General features: G+C 39.9%; 1 protein-coding gene across 2 annotated transcripts in view; it reads left to right on the top strand.

Moving 5' to 3' along the window:
* The first annotated feature begins 20,802 nt into the window (after positions 1-20,802).
* ttc8 (tetratricopeptide repeat domain 8) overlaps positions 20,803-26,015 on the top strand; it is a 31,411-nt gene continuing 26,198 nt past the window's right edge. Inside the window, exon 1 of one of the 2 annotated variants that reach the window (XM_042091329.1) lies at positions 20,803-21,044. In XM_042091329.1, coding sequence (XP_041947263.1) covers positions 20,931-21,044 — 114 coding nt within the window. In that variant the 5' untranslated portion in view covers positions 20,803-20,930. The remainder of the gene's footprint in view (positions 21,045-26,015) is intronic. The other variant, XM_042091330.1, reaches the window with a different exon arrangement.

Here is a 26,015-nt window from a genome sequence, read left to right as displayed (position 1 = left end):
GGTTGTTATGGGTTTCAGTAAAGTGTGCATTACTTTTGTCCTCCGTTATGGTATAGTCTGTAGGCCTTAGTCTAAGGGGTGTAAATGGCATCCCTGTTTCCTATACAGAATTCTAAGACTTGATCAACCTCTGTATTCTTTTAGCCTGATGGGGTAGGCAGCTTTTTATGCTGGAGGGTTTTAATTCTAATGGCCTGTATACCTGATGGATGTTTGCAGATCTTTGTGCAAATCTGTAGGGGTGAGTGTAACAGGTTAGACCTTATACTTACTGTATGAATCACATAATTGCACAATAGATCTAGGTTATCTAGTTACAGTTTAAATCTATTCAATTTAATACACACTGGTATTGAGGGTCTCTAGTAGCCCCTCCTCTCCCCCTTGGTCTTGACCCCCCTGTCTCCCCCCTTCCTCTTTCCTGTCTAATATCTTTATGGAGAGAGGTAGGTTGACTGATTGCAGCCTCATAAGCAATCTTATAAATATTTCTATTAAATATTGTCATCCATAAGATTGCTTCACTTTATATTGTTTGTATTCAGTTAATGTATATTATTTGTGAGTTATTTTTGTGAATTTACTTTTTAAATGCATAGGGAGGGAAAGTAATCTCATCGCCATCTAGTGGTTGCGTTCCTAGAGTTTAGCGGAGTAGATGGGATTTTTTTTTAGAAAAAATATATATCGGTGCACATTGGGATCTTAATTTAATGCCTTCCATATGTTAGGCACTGGGGTTACCTCTATTGCTTCAAGTGGCCATACCTTATTTTTAGGATCAGTTGAATTGTTTTGAGTTTTTGTCGTAACATAGTGATAATGAACTACAGTTGCATGTGACGTCACAGGTTTGGGGCGCTTAATATCTAACTGATCAATACGGCAATTTGCTTATTTATGCATATTTTTGTAATAACGGAACGTGATGTAAACCGTGTGGTGATAACCTTTATGTCTGGATAACTGGTGTTGTGCTTCTACTTACATGAAGAGCTGGCAGTAGGTGTTAAGTGTCAATGCTAACAAACAAACCATGCTACCGTGAGTAACGTCGAAGGGTAAAGTCACGTGATAAGGCAAAATAGGGTCTGACATTTTCACAGTTATAAGATTATTACTGTTTATTATACGGCTCTTCACAATGCAAGTAGAATGCTCCATTGACTTTCCGAAAGTTCTAGCGGTCATTATTTCTTGGGAAAGGACCTCTGAAAACAAGAATGACCGCTGTCAATGGCAACGGAGTTTGTGCTTGGAACTTCATTCAAAACTGAAAGCAGACGGTTGATCAGCTGTGTTCTAAAGAATGTTTGATTCAAGTTAAGCATGTGTTGCGAACTATTTCTCAGCAAAAGCCACGAAGAAACGGTAACAAATAAGTGTAAAGAGACATATCATGGAGTTTATTTTTTTCGTTTTGGCAAGTAGTCGTATAATTATGGGAAAGCCGGTCATTATGGGAAAATAAGTCCCTTCAGGGCGAAACAAGACCCCTCCGCTGGCGAGTCGGGGTCCGGTTCGCCCTGTCGGGACTTATTATCCCCATAATGACCGACGTTCTATACATTATCCCTTACATAGACACTGAAAAATATTTTTGGTGGATAACATCGCTGATTTGGCTTCACAATATTTTTTTAAAATAGGTCTATGGGACTTAACATTGGAGCTGCTCTTCGATAGGAACGCAACCACTTGGGGCGCTGGTTTTCACTTTCCCTCCCTATAGAGTCCCGAAGTCTGACGTAGCGTTTCCATGACGGCAAAATCACTGGATCTAAACCAAAGATTCTAGAACAGAGCTCTGTTCTAGAATCTTTGATCTAAACAAACTTTCGAAGTGGCTTAAATAGCATTGAATGTAGACATGTGGCATCATTTCTAGCTAATAAATTGTTTTAAATGTAGGCTATATCCATTTAAATGTGCTTTGCCTGCTAGGCAGCAGCTTACCCACATAACATGGATTCCCTGGCAGGTGTAATATAAAGAAACAAAATTCCAGTGGATATTTCACGTCTTCTCAAAGACTGGCGGCTGTTAAGAGTGACGTTTTTTGCTTAAAAAATAAAGCCAAAATAATAAAGCCAGCAATGAGGGGGCCAAGCAGTTAAGCAGGAGTTGGGATTGGATTGGACTGGACTTGACTGTGTTGTGTTAGATTGGATTGGATTGGACTTGATTGAATTCGACTGGACTGGATTCGAAGGTCACCAAATTTATTGTGTGTCCTCAAGATGTACTCCTAAGTCCACATACCAAGTTTGGTTTAAATCGGTGAAAGTGTTGATAATTATAGCACCCCTAGTGGTGAAAGCACACCAAATTAATTGTGCATCATCAGGATGTAGTCCCAAGTCCACATACCAAGTTTGGTTGCGATAGGTGAAAGTGTTGCTAATCATACAGCCAGTCATACAGTCATGCAATCATACAGTCAAATGTCACCAAATTTATTGTGGGTCCTTGTGTGTGTTTTGATGTGTTTACGACTCAACGTACTAAGTTTGGTGTCAATGCGAAAAAGTCTTCCTAATTATAGCGCCCCTAGTGGTCAAAGTACACCAAATGTATTGTGCGTTCTCAGGATCGGGTCCCGAGTCCATATACCAAGTTTGGTTTTGATACGTAAAGGCGTTACTGAGATACGAGCTAATTTCCTGTATCTCTAGCACCCCCCTAGTGAATTTCTTTTCTTTTAGGTGTTTTTGATTAAATCCAATATGGCGGCCGGATCAATTACGTTGACATCACAAATTTACATCTTTCGGACTTACGACCTCCCATAGTATTAACAATCACCATTAGTAAGTTTTAATTCCAAACACAACACCCGTTACAGGCCAAAAGGTAAATTTGCTAATTATAGTGCCATCTATAGGTCAAAAGTCATTATATTTATTGAGCATCCTCCTTATTTGGTGCTGACCCCATGTACCAAGTTTGTTTTTGATACGTGAAAGCTTTGCTGAGATTAGTGTTAATTTTATCACCTATTTTTAATTTAGTCTTAGTCTTAGTCTTGTGACGAAATGTCCTTTTTAGTCTTTGTCATATTTAGTCATTCAAATATCATTTTTGTTAGTCAAGTTTTAGTCGACTAAAAGTCTCGTCATTTTAGTCTAGTTTTAGTCAAAAGAAAACTAAAGGTATCTTAGTCTTAGTCAGTCATTTTAGTCTTTTTTTATAACAAATTATTTCTGATTACCATTTGAGTCAAATAGTGTTTCACACATCTCAATTTTCCAACAACATTGTGTGTCCACAGGGCTACTCGTCTGTTATAATTACTCATTCTGATTTTTTGTCAGTCAGTATGTTTACATGCACAGGTAAGTCGAGCTACAGTTATAGCTCGGCTGGGATTTGACCATAGACAGTAAAAGATTTGACTGGATCACTGTCATATTCGTAGACCAGTGTTTCTCAAAGTGTGGTCCGGGGATCACTAGTGGTCTGCAAGCTATCCCAAGTGGTCCGCGAGCAGACGTGGTAAAATATAATATAGATGAATTGTTTGCAATATAACTTGTATGTAAATCCAAACAGTTATAGAGATATGTCAATTTAAATCATACAGTATGAATTATCTGACAAAGTGCAAAGACAATAAGCAAGGTGGTTCAGTGAGTAGGCCTATTGTGTAGATTAATTATAGGCTACTGTTGAAGTAGGTCTAATCTTTTTTTTTTTTTTTTTTTTAGCTAGGGTTAGTTAAGTGGTCCTGAAACTGAAAAAGTTTGAGAAACACTGTTGTAGGCCAAACTATTAATGTTTTACTCCGCCTCGCTAGATGGCGATATGCGCCCAAACACAACACATTCCCCAAACAGACCCTCCATCTTAGCCATAGCTAACTTGCCATATTAGCTTACTTGCTAGCAAACTTTGCATCATCAGTCTAACTAGATGAATAGTTGACATTACATGCTGAACATTTTCGTATGGACATTCTGGGGGATGTTAATTTGTATGAGAGAAGCTTCAACTTCTGGGTATGTAGCATTGTGGCATAAAGCTTAGGTAGTTAGCTTGCTAACTCTGGCAGAAATCTCCAGTGTTCTTCTTCCATGTAGTTTCGTGTTGCAGCCACAGGGTTGCAGCAACAGCACGTAGACTAGCCTCCAGGAAAGCTGTTGCGTATAAACTCATTCGGAATATTTTGAAAACATAACATCTAGATATTCTGTCTTCTCATTTTGTAGACGAACATGAAGGGAGATTTTATCTTAGTTTTTATTTCATGCAAAACATTTTAGTCTCGTCTTTTTTCGTCAACAATAATGCATCTTAAGATAGTCTTAGTCAGTGTTTCAGGACATTACTGCTGTCTCGTCATCGTCTCGTCTTAGTCATGAAAAAAAAGGTCGTTGACGAACATATTTCCTCTCGTCTCGTCTGACGAAATTAACACTAGCTGAGATATCACTTCACTTCCTGTTTGGTGGCTTCGCCGGCAATTATGATTGGCTGTTACGGGCGAACGGTTTTAGATTTGAAGACAAAAAGGGATAACTTTTTTGAGGCTTGGACTAAAGATTATGTGTGTCAAGTTTGGTGTCAATCGGACAAACTTTATGACTTGTGAAAACCAACCACAAACTGTTCCCATAAAGTCACAATCGCCTCGTTTCCCTTCCCTTCATGTTCTTTCAATGAGTATAAACCATGGAGTGTATAAAATACGTATAAACACATCTTACATTAAAGGACATTATCCAGATTAATGGCAGCTAGCTGTGAGCGAAATGACACTAAAATGAGTGGGCTAGCTAAAATGAGTCGGCTAGGTAGGCTAGCTTGCTAGCTTAGAACTCACTACATGTAGTAAGAGTAAACTACCACCAAAATCATACATTTGAATTGTTTTTACATAATACTTACATTTCCCATGATTAAATATAAATCCTTGGTGGCCAGGTGCCGCACTTTGACGTTTTTGACCCATCCAGCCACAGCATATTGATAGGCAGGGGAGTAGTTGAAACACTTTTTAAAGCACACTTATTGTTAGGGGTCCGAGCAGCGTAGCTGCAGGAATGTTTCTGTACCTTTCATTTTTTGCCAAAATTCTGTAAAAGTCATACTGCAGCCTAAACCGTAACTCCAAAACTCTTGAAATTTTCATGTATGGTTACCAGTACACCCCTCTACCCATAACCCAAAATTTGGGGTACTGCACCCAAAGGTGGCGCTATTGGGGGGAAAAGTTAATTATGCTTATTTCTCCTTACCAGATTGACCTAGACTCAAAATTCTTTCATAATATTAATCTCTAAACTCAGATTTTTACTTTTGCCACAATTTCAGAGAAAAGCCAAACATCATAAAACGTTTCACAGGCTTCAAAAATTATCAAATCTTCACCAAAATTCTCATACTGTAGACAATGTTTAGACAAAGCCTCACAAAAGTCATCAAAATAATTTGGATATGTTGTTCCATTTCAGAGATGTAGGCCAATAAAGTTCGACCACTCAGCCCATTTCTCCTATATCACCTATATTCCTATATGAGTATTTTTATTTCTTGGATAACAACCATACAACCATCATTAGGTAGATACCATTAACAGTGCACATATTCAGATCTGTACTCTATAAAGCCCTTAATTCTATTGTCAAATGTATGCTAGGAATTTTCTTGATGTTGTGTGTTTGCCAACACACATTTTCACCATGTGAATGTGACAGCCTAATATGTAGGATTGTTAGTGGCTCAGTGGGATAATGCCACGTACTGGTGTTTGTTAGGTTGAGAGTTCGAATTCTCGCTAGAGCTTTAGGCTCTTGGTTATTGAAGATTCACACCATTGAACAGCACCTGAATGACATCAGGCAATCAACATACACAGTCATTAGTTGCCAAGAACCAGAATACCGAGACACTCTGACATTTAGGGAAACTTCTTTGTTTACTATTTTTCCTTCATCATTAAGTCTATCATATTTATATTTCATCCATTAGTGTTCTTCTCTACAAATGTCTAATTTCCCCAGAATTTCAAAAAGTTTTCAGGTGTACTCTTTCAGGAAAGCCCTTCATTTTATTGTCAAATGTATGCTTGGAGTTTTTCTTGTGTATTTACCAACACACATTTTCACCATGTGAATGTGACTGCCCAATGTGTATGATTGTCAGTGGCTCAGTGGGATAATGCCTTGTACTGGTGTTTCTTAGGTTGAGAGTTCAAATCCCACTTGAAGCATTAGTGTTAGAATACTGTTGGGTTGTGGATGTTAGCATACTACAGTAGAATGCTGTTGGGTTGTGGAGGTTAGTATACTATAACATTACAGCTACTTGTCAATATGGACTTGTAGTGCAAGGCAAGTATAACTGTATAATTATAGGCTGTTTATCTTATTGACTCCGACACAGCTGTAGCCTATAATTATTTGTCATTTCTTATACATATTTAGTTGGCTCTTCCACTTGACAGAACAACTCTATATTGGTTAAGGATGTCACGCATGAAACAATGCTGCAGAAACACGAAAATACGACTTTGAGTTTAGTAGCCTATAATTTTCAGTTCCTGTTTATCTATTGCACGATGGGTAATAATTTAAAGGAATCGTGTTGCAGTCTTGTAAATAGTGACCCTGCAAGATCCCTAGTCATTGCAAAATCATAGTCTGTGACTTAAAACTCTACTACTTGTCTTTAGATGTGAGAGGGTCTGAGACTGTAGTCTTTCAAAAATCTTTTCCAAATCTTTCCAAAGTCTGTCAGTGTAAGGAGGGCTTGAGGTGAAAGTGCTGCGGAGAAATTGCAGGATTGTTTGGCTCTGCCACCTAACCACGCCCAGTTTACCTGCTGTGAAACCCTGTAGCTCCGGAGCAGGGGCTCAGACCAGGATAAATTGTTTGCTCGCCCTCAGTTCACTCTTTTGTTCATCTCAACCCAGCACTCCAGTGTGTCCTGCTCTGTGTGCATCTTTGAGTTAACGTAAGTCATCACTTTAATGACCCTCACTATGACTTTTGTGATGTTTATCAGTTTGTAGAGTAGCTCTGCCATCATGTGTAAAGTTAAGGTCTTGTTTGTTGGTTTGGTGTGTTGGAGTCCCATGTGAGAGATGATTAGGTGATGTTGGTTGACTTGGGATGTCAAGTATTGTTTAGTTGTACCTTATATAGCCATATGATTTCAGTTTATTGTTCAAATGTCAATTGGTTTGTTTGTGAGTTGGGATCTGTACTGATTTACCCCATTTCACTGATTACTCCATTTTCTGTTTGTTTCCTCTTTGATGCACCACACATACAAGAAAAGAACAAAAGAACAGATTAATTGAAACTCAAATAAAGTTCACTTGTGTTGCACCGAAACCTGCCATCTCCGTGTCATCACTCCATACCATTGAGCCTTCTGACCGAGGCTCTGCCTGCTTGCCACACACTCACTCTACCTCGACCCACATCGCCCCCTACAGTTCCTTCAGTTGGGTTGTGGAGGTTAGCATACTAGAATAGAATACTGTTAGAGTACTGTTGGGTTGTGGAGGTTAGCACACTATAACGTTACAGCTACTTGTCAGGACTTGTCGTACAAGGCAAGCATAACTGCATAATTATAGGCTGTTCATCTTACTGACTTCAACACAGAACCCACCTCCACCCCCCTTCACCTACCACCACAAACACAATTCCATTCTGTTGGAAACACTGCTTTCCATTATCAGACCCTTTATCTTATCCATGACATGCATAGTCCTGTAGAATAGAGTATTGTTAGAATACTATTGGGTTGTGGAGATTAGCACACTAGAATACTACTGTTAGAATATTGTTGGGTTGTGGAGGTTAGCACACTAGAATAGGGTATTGTTAGAATACTATTGGGTTGTGGAGATTAGCACACTAGAATAGAGTACTGTTAGAATACTGTTAGGTTGTGGAGGTTAGCACACAATAACGTTACAGCACAGGGTAATCCTAATTTTATGGATCAAATTTATTCCAATCCAAATCAAAAGTTTTGAACAACACAAAGTGAAGGTTTTATCTAAATCAAAACCAAGAATAGATTATGTGATCTAATCCAATTTCAGGATCCTTGTTTCCCTTTGAACAACCCATTTTCAAGATTTGATCCAGTCCGATAGCCGAAATCCGGTAACTGAAATCCGATAACCGAAATCCGATAACCGAAATCCGATCACGTTTCTTTTGAACAATTGGGCCCAAACAATCAAAGCATATGTAAACTAAAAAGCTATGCTACCTCATGTTCATTTTGCTCGGACCCCGTTAATCACCGCTTGCGGTTATTTCTTCTCAAGTTTTATTATTATTATTTTACCCGTCCCTAATTTTTTGTCAGCCCTAGCGCCTAGGCTCTTTGAGACAGAGACACCGTTCCAACTTTAAAACGTCCGGTCACAGGTCACAAATTTGGTCCGAACGCCACAAAACTTGACGTACATTATCCTTGGACCAAGGCTCACAAAAGTTACCAGAAGGATTTTTGATTTTCGAAAGCGTTTGCCCGTCACAGCCAAATGAAATCGGCGGCGAAGCTCTGAAACAGGAAGTCGTCCATATCTCAGGAACACGGTCACATATCGATACCAAATTTTGTATTTGAACTCGGGACTCCAATGTGAGGGTGCATACGCAAAAAAAGAAAACATTCCAAAAGTTTCCATTATGTAAGTATGCAAATGCATATGTTTATGGGCATTTAGGTTTTACTGTGTTTTGTTATAAAGACATGCAAGGCATTCTGGGCCGTATTAATATGAATAGGTGTTTCTGTAAACCTAGGGACAATAAACAGCTATCTCTGTTACAAAAACGAGCTGGTAATCGCTCATTGAAGAGGGAACTCTGATTAAAAAGATTGTTTTCCTAAAAGCATCGAGTTGACGAAAGAATAAGCAAGCAATGTCACGTTAATGTTAAATAGCCTCCATCTGAACGCTAGGTGGCAACGTTGTATTACATTTCACTAGTGTACTTGAAATACGGTGTGAGCTTCACAAGTAAGGAAGGTGCAAATATTATGTAATTTATCATGGGAAATTATTGGAAATGTTATTTCTTGTTTATTCTAATTGCAAACCACACACATCCATTCGTAATCACACGTACACTTTCAATACCTTGAAAAGACTCTCATTTCGTTTATTTGATGTTGCCTAGCAACGCAGCCTTCAGAGCAAAGATTCTAGAACAGAGCTTCAGAGAGACACGTTTTGAGTTTGTGGCCAAGTACCTAAAATATCGGTTTCCATGTGTATGTGCTGGATAGTGTGCTTCCTTTATGAAAGTAAGTGTTTTATAGAGTTACAGACATAATGAGTCATGTTGTAGTGGTCCACATAAATGTGCCCCTTCTGTTATTAGAATGCTAAGCGGAGATTTAACATCATTCATTTCTTGTGTGGCTAGAAGCTAGCTAGCTATGTCATAGGGAGGAGATGTTGCTGTAACGTTAAGGGATTTATGTTGCTTAGCGTAATGCCATGGTCATTTGATATGAGATGCTTGTACTCGTAACTTCGTCACTCGTAACTTTAGGACTCCTATTTTTTTTTACTAAGAGTAATTCAGGAAGCATTTTAGCACTAAAAGTAGCGCCTGAGTCTGTGACAGCTTAAGCGAGGACTCCTAATAAGACCGATTCACAAACAATGTTTTGTGGTGGCAGTTCACGTCGCGATGTTTTGAAATGCGTCTAACAATCACGAGGGAACAATTTTGCATTGTAGGCATAACTAAGGGATGCAGTGACACCACCAACAACAACCAAAACTAGCCTACTCATTGTTTACATGTACATTAAATGTAACGTTTCATTGTGAATCAAATTAAAAAATTTCTCCTCTTTACAAACGTTGGCATAGGCATATGGTGACAGATTAATTTAACAATGTTGCTGCGTGAATCACGGTAAGCGCGAATAGGGAGGGAAAGTGAAAACCAGCGCCCCAAGTGGTTGCGTTCCTATCGAAGAGCAGCTCCAATGTTAAGTCCCATAGACCTATTTTTAAAAAAATATTGTGAAGCCAAATCAGCGATGTTATCCACCAAAAATATTTTTCAGTGTCTATACAGTAATAATATTCTAACTGTGAAAATGTCAGACCCTATTTTGCCTTATTTAAGAAAATCGAAATTGCTCCTTTTGTTTCATAAACGAACTACAAAAGAAGTCACGTGACTTTACCCTTCAACGTTACCAGAGATGGTTGATAAAGCGAGACAATTCATAAGAGGGTAAATTCTGGCACGTTGTGACGTGGGGTTCGAAGCAGTCACGCCCATTTAGGAGTCTAGCGGGAGGTCCAGTGTCTATGTATTCCTATGGGAGAAATGAACATTTTCACGGAATATGACCAATCCCTTAGCCCTACATTCAGCGATGTAAGTTTTGAACCCATTTTCTAGAAGCCACATGTCTCCCTAACATTCCGACATTGAAATTGTATTTTCCAACGAAACAAATAAAGACAAAAATAGCTTTGTTCGTGATCTGTCACTGTCTCCTCAAAGCTCTGGTGCACAGCCACCTGTTCTCAGAGGCTCTAGACTCAGAGATGGTTGATAAACTAACCTAACATATTTTTTGCTAGAACTAGTAGACTACCACAAAGTTGCTGAACATATGTTATTTCAGGTTTGTTTGCAACAATATATAAGTTTAACCAAAGTTCTTAGCTGCTAGCTAGCTAGCGAACATTCCCATTCACTTTCCGTTTACTATGCTAACGTTAGCTAGCTAGCTAGCTAGCTCGGTTAACGGGGCAAAATGAAATTATTCATTCCGTGTCCGAAAGAGTGTTTCATTGGCATCACACACAAACAATGACTGTAAAATAGTATACAAAATTATATGTATATGTTATTATTGCTTATTCAGAGAAAAGTTTATGTTTTGACACGCCTATTTAGGAGTCCGGAACTAGTGCCATTTCGTTCCATTGATGAATCGTCTTATGATTCATCTTAGTTAACTATAGAATCTTTGACGTTACTCACGGTAGCATGGTTTGTTTATTAGCCTGGTTAGCATTGACACTTAACACTTACAGCTAGCTCTTCATGTGAGTAGAAGCACAACACCAGTTATCCTGACATAAAGTTATCACCACGCGGTTTACATCACGTTCCGTTATTACAAAAACATGTTAAGCCAGTTAAGCAAATTGCCGTATTGATCAGTTAGAGATTAAGCGCCCAAACATGTGACGTCACATGCAGCTGTAGTTCCTTATCACCGTGTTACGACAAAAACTCAAAACAATTCAACTGATCCTAAAAATAAGGTATGACCACTTGAAGCAATAGAGGTGACCCCAGTGCCTAACATATGAAAGGCCTTAAATTAAGATCCCAATGTGCACCGAGATATATTTTTTCTAAAAAAAAAAATCCCATCCACTCCGCTAAACTCTAGGAACGCAACCACTAGATGGCGATATTACTTTCCCTCCCTATGAAGTGGCCACTTCTTAATGGGACTCACTGTATGGAAGTAGGCTAAGTAAAATATCGGAACTCCCCCTATTACCATCGGTCCCGTATTTCCACCGTCTTGCGTGTATGTGTAACTTAATATCCATTTCTATACAAACCAAGGCAGCGGACTCCTAAAGAAACGCAACCACCCACACCATAGGTGTATCTAAATTAGCTATGTACCAAAAATGACATTTTACCGTGACTCGAAGAGCTGTAAACAGTGTTGTAAGGCTGCGTGTACACAACCGCTTGGAGCTCCAGTGGAATTTTAATTTCATGTCGAGAATTCTCGGTCTAACCGTTCATGTGCCGTTGAAACGGTGTAAATAGGCGACCCATCAGGCCATTACTATAACTCCGAGCGTGGTAAACAAAATCGGATATTTCAGGCAGTAAATGCTCCCGTTAAGAACCAAACCAGATTTTGTTCAAATCTACACATCTATGGCTACTGAAAAATGTAAGGTTCATTTAGTAAATGTTATTTTGAAGTGTTAAAAAACATCGTTGTTTTAGAATTTCTGAACAAAAGTGGTGATAATTGGGGGTGTTACGATAGAGATGTTTAAAATAAGATAAAGTTAGGATATGCCCGCTTGACAACGGCAGAGATAACTGGCCTTTGGCCATAGCAACCATCCATTTAGAACGACTGGCCTTCATAGCAACCAAGGATCTTAGCTGTGATTCATGTAGAGTATGCATGCAATGTGATGCAAAGTATAGAAAGGTGATGAAATATACATAGACAGGTCAAGAAATATAGTGCAGTGTAGACAGTAGTACACCGTTGATTTACAGAAGGTGGTTTAGAGTAATATGAATTAAATATAAATATGTGCAGTGTATTAGCAGTTATCTCATACAATAAGTAGAATAATGTATGTAGATGTAGCAGTAACATTATAATAGTAGAAATAATAATATAGATATATGCAGTGTATTAACAGAATATAATAAAACAGAATAAATATGGATATTCAATATGACAAATATATAACAGATATGTACATAACATACAGCTATGTGCAGTGTGGAAACAGTGTCATTGTAGTGCAGAAACAACATTATAAGAGTAGTAAGAATAAGTCTATGTGCAAATCCCTGCCCCAGACCTTAAACCTATACTGAACTCTTACATCTCAGATAAGTGGCAATCTGAATGGGATTAATGTACCAACAACAAGCAAGAAATGTGAATTTTGGCACATTTTCATGATCCACTGGGTCGTTATGGGCCACACAAAATACGGTGTTGCTAAAATTAGTCCTATATAGAGACATGCGTTCATGAGTATCCAGCTACATTCAATGAGTTAAGTAAAATACATTCAGTCACACACACACAAAAAAAACATCACTAATGTTGTGGACATTCCTTTATTCTGAGATACATCAATAGGCTCTCAAAACAATCCCAAACAGACATAAGGTCTTTATAGAGCAAATCCATATAGATTATTTGTCAAATAAACCAGTAAAACAGAATTAGGGGATGGAATATATAACATTTACACTATAGCTCATATTTTTAAAATAAATCAGTGAAAAAGTATCCTGACAAACAAGCAGCATTTTAATGCCTTAGTCATAGCATGTCATTGTGAAGCGTGTAGCATATGACGTGGTTTTTGATATCATGCCCTGTGGATGATTCTGCGATGTTTATAGCTAGAACGGTAAGCTTTCCCATTTATATCATGTTTATATTGTTGGAAATGTCATTTCACTAGGTTTTTACGTGGGTTAGGCCACGGCACATCCAAATAAGTAGGCCTAGGCTTAACGACCCACCGGCCGTCAGTCTCCATGGATAACATGGGAAAACTCGACCCCCTACCTGGTGGGCCCAAATGCATTTTCATCTTCCTAAAACTGTTTTTCCATGTCTCATCTCCATGATTTTCCATGTCTCATCACCAAATGATTGTTTAAACACAGATATTTGTGCATTTAATTAAAATACATGGAGTTACAGCCTGGTCGGGACGATTGAAGCTTGTTTCAATCGTCCCGACACAGACATAGCCTATCACTAGGCCTAGCTTGTTTTGCTTTCCATGTAAACAAGCATACGATATGAAAGTCTGGGATTGTGGAGAACTAAATGGTCTACTGAATAAGCATGAAGTCGAACCTTTAAATGAAAAATACTCATTAGGCTAACAATCAAAAAATAACCTTTAGCCTAATGAAGTTTAGCCTACTTTTGCGCATCAAAACTGGTTTATCGCCTGTAACTCCGTGATTCAATGACAGGAAGATATTTGGCTGATAGAAGGATGTTAACATGCTCTATGTTTTGACCGAAGGATGTTTGTCTATCGTCCTATGACCTAGTGACATATGTCTGTGTCGGGACGATTGAAACACGTGTTTCAATCGTCCCGACCAGGCTGTAACTCCATGTATTTTAATTAAATACACAATATCTGTGTTTAAACAATCATTTATGGAGGTAAGACATAGAAAAACAGTTTTAGGAAGATGAAAATTGGGCCCACCAGGTAGGGGGTTGAGTTTTCCCATGTTATCCTATGGAGACTGACGGCCGGTGGGTCGTTAAGCTATAATAGTTTATATAAGCTATAATAGCTGGGTCGTTAGCTATAATAGCTTATAAACATGGCAGAATCATCCACAGGGCATGATATTTCAAAAACCGCTTCATTCACGCTTCATGATGATGGCAATGAGTTGTTAACAGACACGTATAGCTCTGCAACAATCTATCTAAAATAAAACCTTTTGGGCGTACCATTCATGATATGGAGTAAAATTTCGAAGTTGTTGGACGTTTATATGGCTGAAACGGTATGTTTCATTCGTCCCCTTATGATGTTTCAACTGTCCCGACCAGGAGGGACGAATAAAACATTACGCGTGTCCCACTTTTGTTGTAATAATTCCTGAACGGTTTTGTTCAAAGCTGAAAATGCATCTGTATTTGACAGAGGACAGATAGTGACCAAATATTAGCTTTTAGTGTGGTACGATCGCAAGCCAATTGGGCAAGCCTGGGGCAGATCATAAGGAACAAAATAAATCTGGGGGTAACAAATTAGCATCGGAGCCTAAAATTGAAATTTTCTCCACATATCTCTCTCTCACACACATTCAAATGTGCAGTGTGGGCGGCCATACTGGGCGAGATCGGTCGTAAATAAGGCGGCGTAGGCTACTATTTGATAGTGACCTAGATGTAAGTTATATGTGTGAACTTTTTCAGGAGCTATTTGGGAACTCACCCTGTACTTATGCTTTGCTGTGCGTGTGTGCAGGTATGTTTTGTCATTATTCTTCACTTTACATGCATTTTTATTTTGGCCTGTCTAATATATTTATGGAGAGAGGAGCTACAGTATATTGGCGAACTCACCCTGTAGGTTACTGTATGCTTTGCTGTGCGTGTGTGCAGAATAAAACTTCAGCAGTATCCCGTGCTCGTTTTGGGTCATCTTTATTAATAATCAACACAACGCACCCAGTTACATACGTTCTGATCTTTGTCTGGATATTTTATGTACCCCTATTTGTTATTGTTTGTTCATAGCTGTCAACCCTCCCGTTTTTTCCGGGTTTCTCACGTATTTTAACTTTTTTTCCCGCTGTCTTCCCGTTTTAATATTTTCCCGTAAATATCCCGTATTTTAACAATCTCATAACATTAGCTCTACCATCGGACTTGTCAGTCTCTGTAGGCTACTGTTGTCCTGTTGCTACACCCTTGCCCTTCCAACGAAACAGATGTTTTCAAAGCATCGTTTTGCTTGCTTGAAGGCGACAGTGAGACTATTTAAGATGATGCCGTGGTTGTCGTGAGAGCATGATTCAGTGGCACCTGCATAGTGTAGGCTACGGCCGAACGCTGTGTGTATCGGCCTACCACTCAGCTACGAGTAGAGAGAGAATTCCCCCTGTTTGTATATTCACTCCAACGTTGGGGGACAAATGTTGACATTTTCCCGTATTCTGCGTGAGAAACCCTGGAAATCTCCCTTATTTTCAAAGCTCAATGTTGACAGCTATGTGTTTGCTACGTATTTCATAATTTCATCAGGTGCCACTTCTGGGAAACCCGGATCGCACGAGGGGGGGGGGGGGGGGGGGGGTAATTTGTCTTATAGGCAGTGGTGGAATGTAACGAAGTACAAATACTTCGTTACTGTACTTAAGAAAATTTTCCACGTATTTGTACTTTACTTAAGTAAAATTTATAGTGCATACTTTTGACTTTTACTTTGTTACATTTTACAGCAATTATCTGTACTTTTACGCCGCTACATTTCTACAACACCATCGTTCCTTTTTACGATACATTTTATGATCAGTTTTTTTTTCTCTCTGACAAACACGTTTGTTTTACCAGGGGGCGGGGTTGCTACCAAAGATTCTGGAGCGCTACGTGCATTCTTAGAAACATAAGCTTCTAGTCTAGACCAGGGGCCTCATTACAGAAACTTCCTAACTCTGAAATCCTATCTTATCTCAGTTTAGGATGGCATTTAGGATTTTTGGTATTACAGAAGCATGTTTCCTAACTGTATTTAGGAAAAAGGCCTATCTTAACTTAAGATAGGAATTTGGCCATTACAGAACCATCCTAACTCAAGAATTTCCTAACTTAGGAATCCTAACTTAGGATGGCACATACCCTGTCCTAAATGCAAAATAACTGCCATTCTGCTTGGCGAACACGAATTGGATATACCCAGAGCCATATAAAGGTAGAGTTGCGACAATGGGTGTTCAAAATTCCGTTGGTCACGTGGTTTGTGTAAACCTCAACTAGTTCCCGGAAGTGATTGACAATGGATTAGAATGCATTAAATAGGCTACTGCAAAGATCCTTGATTACTAGCTTTAACCCTCTCTGGCTATTGTTCAATGATAGACAGAGCCACGATTTTGGGTAATTGACAGTCAATAAATGCATTGATATACAATATCGTAAATGTAATTATTGTGTAAACTATGTAGTTATCCTACCATTACAACAATATTAAATTAAATTCCAGACCTTATATCTTAGCCTGATAAGGTGACCTTTTTTCCGCCCTTTTGTCACTTAATATTAATTTCTGTACAAAATCAAGACGGGAGATTCTTTAGAAAACGCAATTGCACCCACTCCATAAGTGTATCTAAATTATCGCTATATAAAATAAACAATTACAATAAAAGCTGTAAACAGTATTTTTGAGACTGCGTGTAGCCTACAAAAAGCGCATGGAGCTCCTGTGACATTTTGATTTTGCACCTGAGAATGGTGTGCATCGTGTCAGAAAATAGCAATTTGATCAGTGATCATGCATCATCAGCGCAAGCTTGGTTTGAAACTTTCTGGGGATGGGGATTTTACACGATCCTTCATCACTGGCCTAGCCATCACTGGGCTACTGTGCCCTGCTGTGTTAATATGACCGTGCTGATGCTAACAGCTGCAGCTCCCTCAAATCTAGGTTCTCTCATGCATATTAGGCTAGCTTTTGCCAATGAAAATGAATGCAAAAAAAAACAAAAAAAAAAAACAGTCCTGCTCCTAACTGAAGAAACGTAACAACAAACTCAGTTTCACTGCTGCAAGTACAAAGTTGGCTGTAAATATGCTTCGCCATATTTAACGAACCATCTAGCTTTGTGATAACAAAATCTTTCCTTTTATGTGTTTAGTCCACTGAAAGTTATCCATATAACGATTAAATCCACAGTTATGGAGTAATTGTTTTGGGGAAGCAGTTGCACTTTATTCCACTTTTGCTGCCCTTTTTAAAATTAAACCACTTAAATCCATAGCCTAGATGAGCATTGTGCATAACGTTACAACTATGTTGACATGTCACTTATATCTTTAACACATCATTGGCTCAAGAGACAGTTCCTACTTGCCTCAAGCAGTCTGTTATTGTTCCAGTACCGAAAAACAAAAGTCCATCATGTCTGAATGACTACCGCCCAGTAGCCCTGACGTCTACAGTGATGAAGTGTTTTTAGAAGCTTGTGAAAAACATTATATGCTCATCCCTCCCTGCCTCCTTCGACCCCCTCCAATTTGCTTACAGAGCCAACAGGTCTACAGAGGATGCCATCTCAAACCTCATGCACACCACCTTAACTCACCTGGAGGAGGGGAATGGGAATTATGTGAGGATGCTGTTCATTGACTTTAGTTCAGCATTCAACACGATAGTACCTCTCACCTTGGTCACAAAGATGAAGGCCTTAGGACTAAACACCACCCTGTGTCACTGGATATTTGACTTCCTCACCAACCGTTCACAAGTGGTTAGAGTGGGGGGTCTGACATCTGACTCATTAACCATCAGCACTGGTGCTCCCCAAGGCTGTGTTTTGAGTCCACTGCTGTACAACATCTACACACATGACTGCAAAGCCAACAGTAGTCATACCTCCATCATCAAGTTTTCAGATGACACAGTGATCTTGGGCCTGATTAGTAACAACAATGAACAGCTCTACTTGGATCAGGTTGATGAGGTGGCACAGTGGTGTCAATCTAACAGCTTGACACTGAATATCAATAAAACCAAGGAAATGGTAGTGGATTACAGAAGGCAGCAGCAGAACTACAGTTACACCCCACTAATGATCAGCGGGCAACCTGTAGAGAGAGTCACAAGTTTTAAATACCTTGGTGTCCACATTACTCAAGACCTAACATGGACTGTTAACACTCAATATGTTCTGAAGAAGTCCAGACAACGACTCTACTTCCTTCGTCAGCTAAGGAAATTCAAAGTTTCTACATCCATCATGAAGGCCTTCTACACTTCAGCGGTTGAGAGTGTTCTAACTGGTAGCATCATCACCTGGTATGGGAACTCCACAGTTAGAGATTGTAGTACTCTGCAGAGAGTAGTGCGCTCAGCTGAACATACTATTAGAACTCAACTTCCTGCTCTACAAGATATCTATTCCAGAAGAGTACTCCTAAGAGCCCAAAAGATTCTGAAGGACTCTTCTCATCCTAACAATGGATTATTCCTACCGCTGAAATCAAGAAGACGCCTATGTAGTCACAAAGCCAGAACTGAGAGACTCAGGAGAAGTTTTTATCCCCAGGCCATCCGAACTCTGAACTCACACTATACTGACTTTGCACACATTCACTCTTCAGCACTCTCAAACATTTCCCAACTCTGAACTCACACTATACTGACTTTGCACTCATTCACTCCTCAGCACTCATGCCCCCCCCCCCCCCCCCCACACACACACACACCTACAAGACTTTTAGCACTTGTACATCCCTCACCCTATGCTATAGACCTTTTATTATTTTCTTATTTCATCACACGTCAAAACACACACACACACACACACACACACACACATATCTGACTTTCTCCAACTTTTGCACATCTCCATAGAACTTTTATTTATTATTTTTGATTTCTCCTCCATCTACCCATGTCCTTGATTGCCTAGCCTTTCTGCTCATGAGGAAGCTTCTCCAACACACATATTGCACACTGCCCTCTCCCCACATACACAGCACACTATCACATCTCCCCTGTCATCCCCCCAACACACACACCAAGACCCCTGGCAGTTGGGTTAGCCCCTTGAGCCGTGGATCTGCCCAAGGTTTCTTCCTTGGTAAGGGAGTTTTTCCTTGCCCCTGTTGCTCTTGGGTGCTCCTTGTTGGTGCCCCCCCCCCAATTCCAATCCTCCCTCACCTTTCTTATGCAGCCCTTGCCACTTAATCTACTAAACCCCTCTTCTACTGCACTTTTTACCCCCCCCCCCCCCCCCCCCCCACTTTGCACAAATAGGCTGACACCAGACATAATTTCACTGCATTTCTTACTTCCAGTAACTATATGCATGTGACAATAAACTTCCTTGTATGATGGTAGCAGCTAAAGCTAAATTCCCAAGACACATCATTTCATAAAAGTTGTAGGCTACAAACACAAAAACTTAATGACAGCTCGTTCGTGGTGTTGCCTAGTGCTGCCTAATTGAAATGGTATATAGGCAAGGTTTATCTGATATTAGGTTATTATGTGTGGCACATTTATTGGGCTTTAGCCTCTTTTAATTTATTTGATAAGGAACTGATAAAAACTGAGCAGCAGAAAAGCTGTCAAAGTCGATACATAAATAGTTTATTATTATAATAAGGTTATTAATACTATTACTTTACTACTATTACTATTGTTACTGTTATTATTATTATTATTCGGATGAGCATAATGTAAATCTGAGTCTGAAATGTTGGCTACAATCTGTAACTACACTGCTGCTATTATAAATTGTTAACTTTCGGGAACTATTTGAGGCTTCCATTAGCCGCCATTGTTGAAAAAAAATGGAACATTAGCGTCAATGGAGTTGTCGCAACTCTACCTTTATATGGCTCTGGTCTAGACCAGGCAAAGCGTGAGCTTGTAGCCATCTGCATTCGGTAGGCTATATTCACCAGACCCATGGCTACACTGTACATGCAACTGTGCTCTGTGCCTTTCTCTGTCTGTTATCTGCAGCGTTAGGGCCTCCTCTCCGATGAGATTGCTATCCGCGGATCAGCGAAGTTACAGGCTATGCCCATGCTTCTGTCACACGTCTGATCATTTGCGGCACAAATGAATGGTAGACTATTAATGAACCGGTGGCCGGAAAAAAACGTAACATTTTCCAGATTAGAAAATATTCCTTAATTGTGTGTGATCAAATAAAGATGCATAGCCTACAATTGGGGGGTAGTAATGTGAGCATTCATTCAATGTCTATGCGTCTGAACCTAATCATAAAGACACCTTTCTCAGCAACTTTTCTGTTCAATCAGCATAATTGGCATTACGATCCACCCGACGTTTCCCTTGTCTACCCCGTTAAACTTCAGGCTCTCGTGTTTTGCTGACTGATATTACTCAGCAGATCACCCTAGTAAGATAACCAGAATTATAGTCTCTAGAATTGTAGGTCAGAATGTAAACTGGGCCACAGATGGTAAGCACAATTGCATTAGCTTAAAACTATCTAGTCGAGTATAACCTAAAACTAGCTTAATTAAAATGCCACAGCCCATACTGATTTTTCGTTTTAGAATATAGTATATAAATCATTATGCAAATACTTTTACTTTTAATACTTAAAGTACATTTAAAAGCAGGTACTTTTTACTTTTACTTAAGTAGGGTTGTCATTGTGGTACTTTTACTTTTACTAAAGTAAATATTTCTCTGTGTATTTGTACTTTTACTTAAGTACTGAGTTTCAGTACTTCCTCCACCACTGGTCTTAGGAACGAAACCAGTAGGGGGCGATGAGAATACCTTTCCTCCATATGTGCAATAAAAAGAAGAAGAAAGCTTCCGTTGCTAGAGTGACAGATGGACGCCAGACACTGATCCAGCTTAACAAACAAATCGTCCGATGTCCACGCCATAAGAAATTGTCTCGAATAACGTTAAACACAGTCTGCAAGAAATGGAGGTGACCATGGATCCGTTGTTTCTCGCTTGGAGTTATTTTAGGAGACGAAAATTCCAGAAATGTTCAGACATTTGCATAAAGGTTCTGGGGGACAGTCCATATGACCAGGTAGGTGCATTTAACTGTCGTAATGTTAGCTCCTTTCACAGAAATCCCATGCATTGCGTAATAAACAAAATGGGTTTGTATTCACGCATAATACATGATGAAAACGTAACAGATGTCGTCCAATGTTATTCAGAGAGGCATTTACCAGGAGCGCTAACTCCGCGAGATGTTCTGTTATCTAGGCTTATACGGCTCTTACGGACAGCAAAGCTGCACGCCACTCAACCTGGGGTTAACCAGAACCCGTTTAATATTAAAATGTCGCTGGGTTAATAGCCGTTTTATGTGCCTACCTAGGACCTAGGAGGGTGTAGCCAGACAGAAAATTGCTATTATGTCATGCATTTGAAACTCTTACATTTAACTGTTGAAGATTATCTTAAGTTCCCGATGTAAAGTTAATCGAGAAGCCTGCAGCTTGCTGATCGGTCCTGTGGGGGGGTATACTACGAAGCACGTTAGACATATCTAGGCTATGTAGACATATCGAGGCTTCACAAAGCCTTGACTCCGGGGTATACGTTAAGTGATACTACGATAGCAGTTATGTGATATATTTGTCAAACTAGGCTTTCAGCTCAGATCTGTGCGCGTTCTCGGTGTTGGGATGACGTTGGCCAATCGTGAAACGTGGAGACACACAAGACCGCCTCTTTTTAAAAACAATTACTTCCGCATTCATGAGCGTTAGCTTAATCTATCTTAATTTTGTGTCTAACCAGGGAATGTCTAATAAGGGGAGAACTGCCACTCTCGGAAAACTTCCGGTTTCTGAACTGGTTGCAGTTCCTTCTGTGGTTCCACATGAGGGCGCTCGTCCACGAGTGCAGAATGCATGGAGGTCTATGGAGCTGTACCCCTCAAAATCCACTTTTCTTGGGATATAATTTTTTTCCAAGTAATTTGAGTATTGCATTCGAAAGGGGAGGCAAAGAAAATACACTTGGTTGAGTATTATATTTTTTAAAGTCACTTAATTGTTCTAAAAAGCCTTTCAAATGTGTCAATGACGTCATTCATTAGCACAATGCTAGCGTGTTATCTGCAACAACGACCCAACCTGTAAGAAATCAAAAGGACATAAGTACTCGTTCATTCAACTTTTGACCTATAACCTATGTTGAAGTTATACAAACTACAACCAAATCTGAGATTTGTCAACGACAATCAGGTGAAAGAGACCAATTTAGCTTTCTAGCTCCATTGACTCCCATTCATTTTGCACTCATGGCGATCGCCCCCAGTGGAACTCTGGTGGAACTGCATCCAAAATTCGGTACAATGGGACTTAATACGGAGTGGCAAGGCTCTCCGTAGACGGGCTCTGGTCTAACCTATAACATCAAATAAATCAATTGTCATCAGTTGTTGTATGGTATGCACGTCCATAGTGGGATATTTACACGCACAGCACTATTAAGGCGCATTCGAGATCCAAAATGTTATTAGAGGCGGAGCTCCACCTGTAAGACAGAATCCTACAAGTGAGATAACGTTTTTAAGACAATTGATTGGTCAGTGGGCGGTAGATTACACGATTTGAGCTATAATTTAGCACCTATAACCTCCTCCCGACCAGGGGGGTATTCCATCAACCTCGCTAATAAAGGCGGCGCTTAACAGAAATAGCCTGGCTTGAACTAGCGTAGACTTGGGGCTGAAGCCGTTCCATTAACTCAAGTTAGCGGCATCTTGGCCTCGTTTGTTTAAGCGAGGTTTAGTTCAGCTTCATCTCTGCTCACATGAACTTAGTCAGGGCCAATACACCATCAAATAGGACACTGTAAATGCTAGTTTAAACACTTAACTTTTCAGGTAGCCGATAGGCTAATCATTAGCCTTTCAGACATTTAGAATGTCATTATAATGCTGCTAAAATTAGCCTACATGCTGCAACACAGGTATGACATATATTATGTTTTAGTGACCTTGTTGTTTCTATGAACATGAATTGTTGTTTATGGGAAACAACAACTTAGTCGAGGCATAAAAAGCCCTGTATATTCTCATTAAGTACTTACACTTTTGAACTAGCTAGCTAGCTGATAGCACAAGCTGGATGCTACCACCGGCTAGAAACTGCAGTACCTGCTAAAATGGTTAGCAAACCGTCCATGCCCCTGTGAATATTTCACTGTTTCAAGGACAAAATCAAGAGTGTCCAAAGGGGTGAAAACCACTTTAAATCGGGTCACATTATTGACTGTTGTGTGGGCCAGCATGAGGGACAAGACCTACAAAGTTGTGTGGTGAGTTTTGCAGGGAGGTTTATGTTTGTCACTGATGTAATGGCAGTCCACTCGGCTTATTGTTTTTCGAGAATGTTGCACTCATGTTTGTCATTGTGCCTTATAAACTTCATGCCAATAAATCATCAGAAATATTGCTAGCTTGCGTCTACAAGCGCCCTCTTTACGTTCGTCCTAATGCCTGTTGTTTGTGGATTGGCCTATATTTGGCGTTGAAAATGGAAACGTCTTTAGACATGAAAAATCGATTTTACAATCGATTCAATGAACACTTATGTCTCAAAAATCAAACAGGATTTTTTCACAAAAGTGACAGCCCTATCTCCTTTGCATTGACAAGGACTTCTGCGCTCTGCTGGGTGAGCGCCAGGCGAAGCCATGCAATGTTCCTTAGATGGAAAAAGGCATTTTGAGACTACTGTTTATGTGTGCACTAAATGAAAGTGTATTGTCCAGGTTGGAGCAAGGGATGGTGCTGCCATCTACACAAAGGGTGAAAGTTCCATCTTAGCAAAAGCTGATTTGGAGCCAATCACTAACAGCTCAGTCTTACTACTATTCAGCTTCAGGTAGTTTTGTGTCATCCACAAGTTTATGTCATGGAGGCAGGCAGTAACAGCTGGCTGAGTGGCAGTGGATTTTGTAGATAAGTAGAGCTGGGTGACGTCAGCATAGCAGTGAAATTGAACACCATGTTGCCAGAGGATAGTGCCAGAGGATAGTGCCAAGTAGGAGGAGGTAGATAATAAACAACAGAGGGCCCAACACAGACTCCTGGGGAACCCATCTTTTCACAGCACTACTCTCAGAGGCCATCTACACTATATTGTATACTTTTGTTACGTGTATCCCTTCCACATTAGACCATCGGATCAGCGTATCCGAAGTGGAGCAATTTGGATCCGCTGGAGTCCCCGAACTCATTTTGCTCCGTAGCTGTATCGGACGAATGTGGACTGTGTGTGTAGTGTGTTGCTGAACCATCTGAAAAAAGATGATGTACAAGCCCATTTTCCCTTCCCTGATTCGTTGTGCTCGTTTCAGGTGATTATGGCCATGCTGCTTTGTTTCCGTGAGAAGTAGCCTACATTTATTCATTTGACAGCCATACAGTGAATGGCAACGGATTATTTGCAATTTAAAGATGCTAGGCTATTATATAGCCTAAATGTGTAGGCTATGTGACAAATAAATCCCTCTTGATCATTAGAAGCACTGTGTAGGCTATGTTCTATAATGTCCATCACACAAGGTCGGCTATTTTATTCGTTTGTCGTTAGTCGACAAATCTACCTGGCATTCTGTGTAAACTATGCCTATTCCACTGCAAGCGACCAATAGGCGCATATAAAGAAGTAACGGAAAACGTAGGCTATCTAAATGGCTAATGGCCTCCTTACACCAAACAACTTTGACAAGATTTGGGAAAGATTCTTGAAAGATTGTAGTCTTTTGAGTAAAGCTTGAATGCGGGGCATTAGTTAAAAGACTACAATCTTTCTAGCCTGACGTAGTCATACTCAATTCTAGTCAGAATATGAGTCTGATACTGCTCCATTGGGACGTAATTATGGGGCATGTTTCAACCGATACAGGTGGGGAATGCCTATGCACTCAATTGGATAGACCTAACCAACCAGAGCAACGAAATAGCTTACCGTGAGGTGTAGGAAGAAAACACAAACCATCCTTCTTCTCCACAAATGTCTTAACATTGTTTTCTGGTCTTTCGTAAAAGTTAGTGCCGTCAATAACTCCTACAACACTCATTAGCGAAATCTAAGAGATACGTAGTAGGGTAGGCTATTAGGAAAAAACAGAAAACAGCCTATATCCCCTCCGTTTTTAAAAATAATTCTGTTGAACACTGATATGCTACCAACATGTTAAATAGCTGGGAAAGGCTGTCGCGAATCCCTCGAACAGGTGGTCAATCAGAGATTTCAAACGAACGAGGGAACAGCATGTCAATGCAACAGTGCTGTTTTCCCTTGATGAAAGTGAAACCACGAGTTTTCCCACATCTCAACTTTGGCCAAAGTTTTCAGAAATAATAGTTTTTAGTGATAAAGCCTCATTAAATAATATGCATTGTCCATATGGGGTCTTAAAAGCCATGTCTCCTTCTAGCCACAGCGTTTTTGTTTCAAACATAGGCCTAATCTAAGCGTGCTCAGATGACGTGATAGACCAGGCGCTGTTGCTCACCTGTCCATCATCATAAAGCCCGATTTGATTGGTCCGCCCGATCTAGGGCGAGCATACTTGCTCCGCAATGGAGCAATGCCAGACCGAACTTCCCGACCTCAAATGTTGTGGGCGGGACTAAGTTCGGACTGGCACCCAGGCTACAATCTTTCCAGAATCTTTCCCAAATCATGTCAAAGTTGTTTGGTGTAAGGAGGCCATCAGTTGATTTTGTTGTTGTTCTTTATACAATGACGGAAAAAAACTCATGTAGCCTGCTGGAAACCGTGGCTGTTGACATGCAAAAAAGCCCCTACGACGGAGTTTGGGAGCAATAACTCCTTACAGTAGCCTAATGTTAATGCAGCGCGGTCACATAAAATTCACAATCAACCCAATTATACAGATTATAATACTATGCAATAGCCTAGCTGACTGACTGGGGTACATTGTATACTGCCAAGTCACAACATGCTCACCGAGAAGCTAACTTTAAACATAGTCTAATTATTAGTGTTCGTTTGTCATTCGTCGA

This window comes from Alosa sapidissima, chromosome 5 (assembly GCF_018492685.1).
Source record: "Alosa sapidissima isolate fAloSap1 chromosome 5, fAloSap1.pri, whole genome shotgun sequence".
Taxonomy (NCBI): domain Eukaryota; kingdom Metazoa; phylum Chordata; class Actinopteri; order Clupeiformes; family Clupeidae; genus Alosa; species Alosa sapidissima.
The sequence above is the reverse complement of the archived record's forward strand: the minus strand, read 5'-3'. Positions and strand labels throughout refer to the sequence as shown.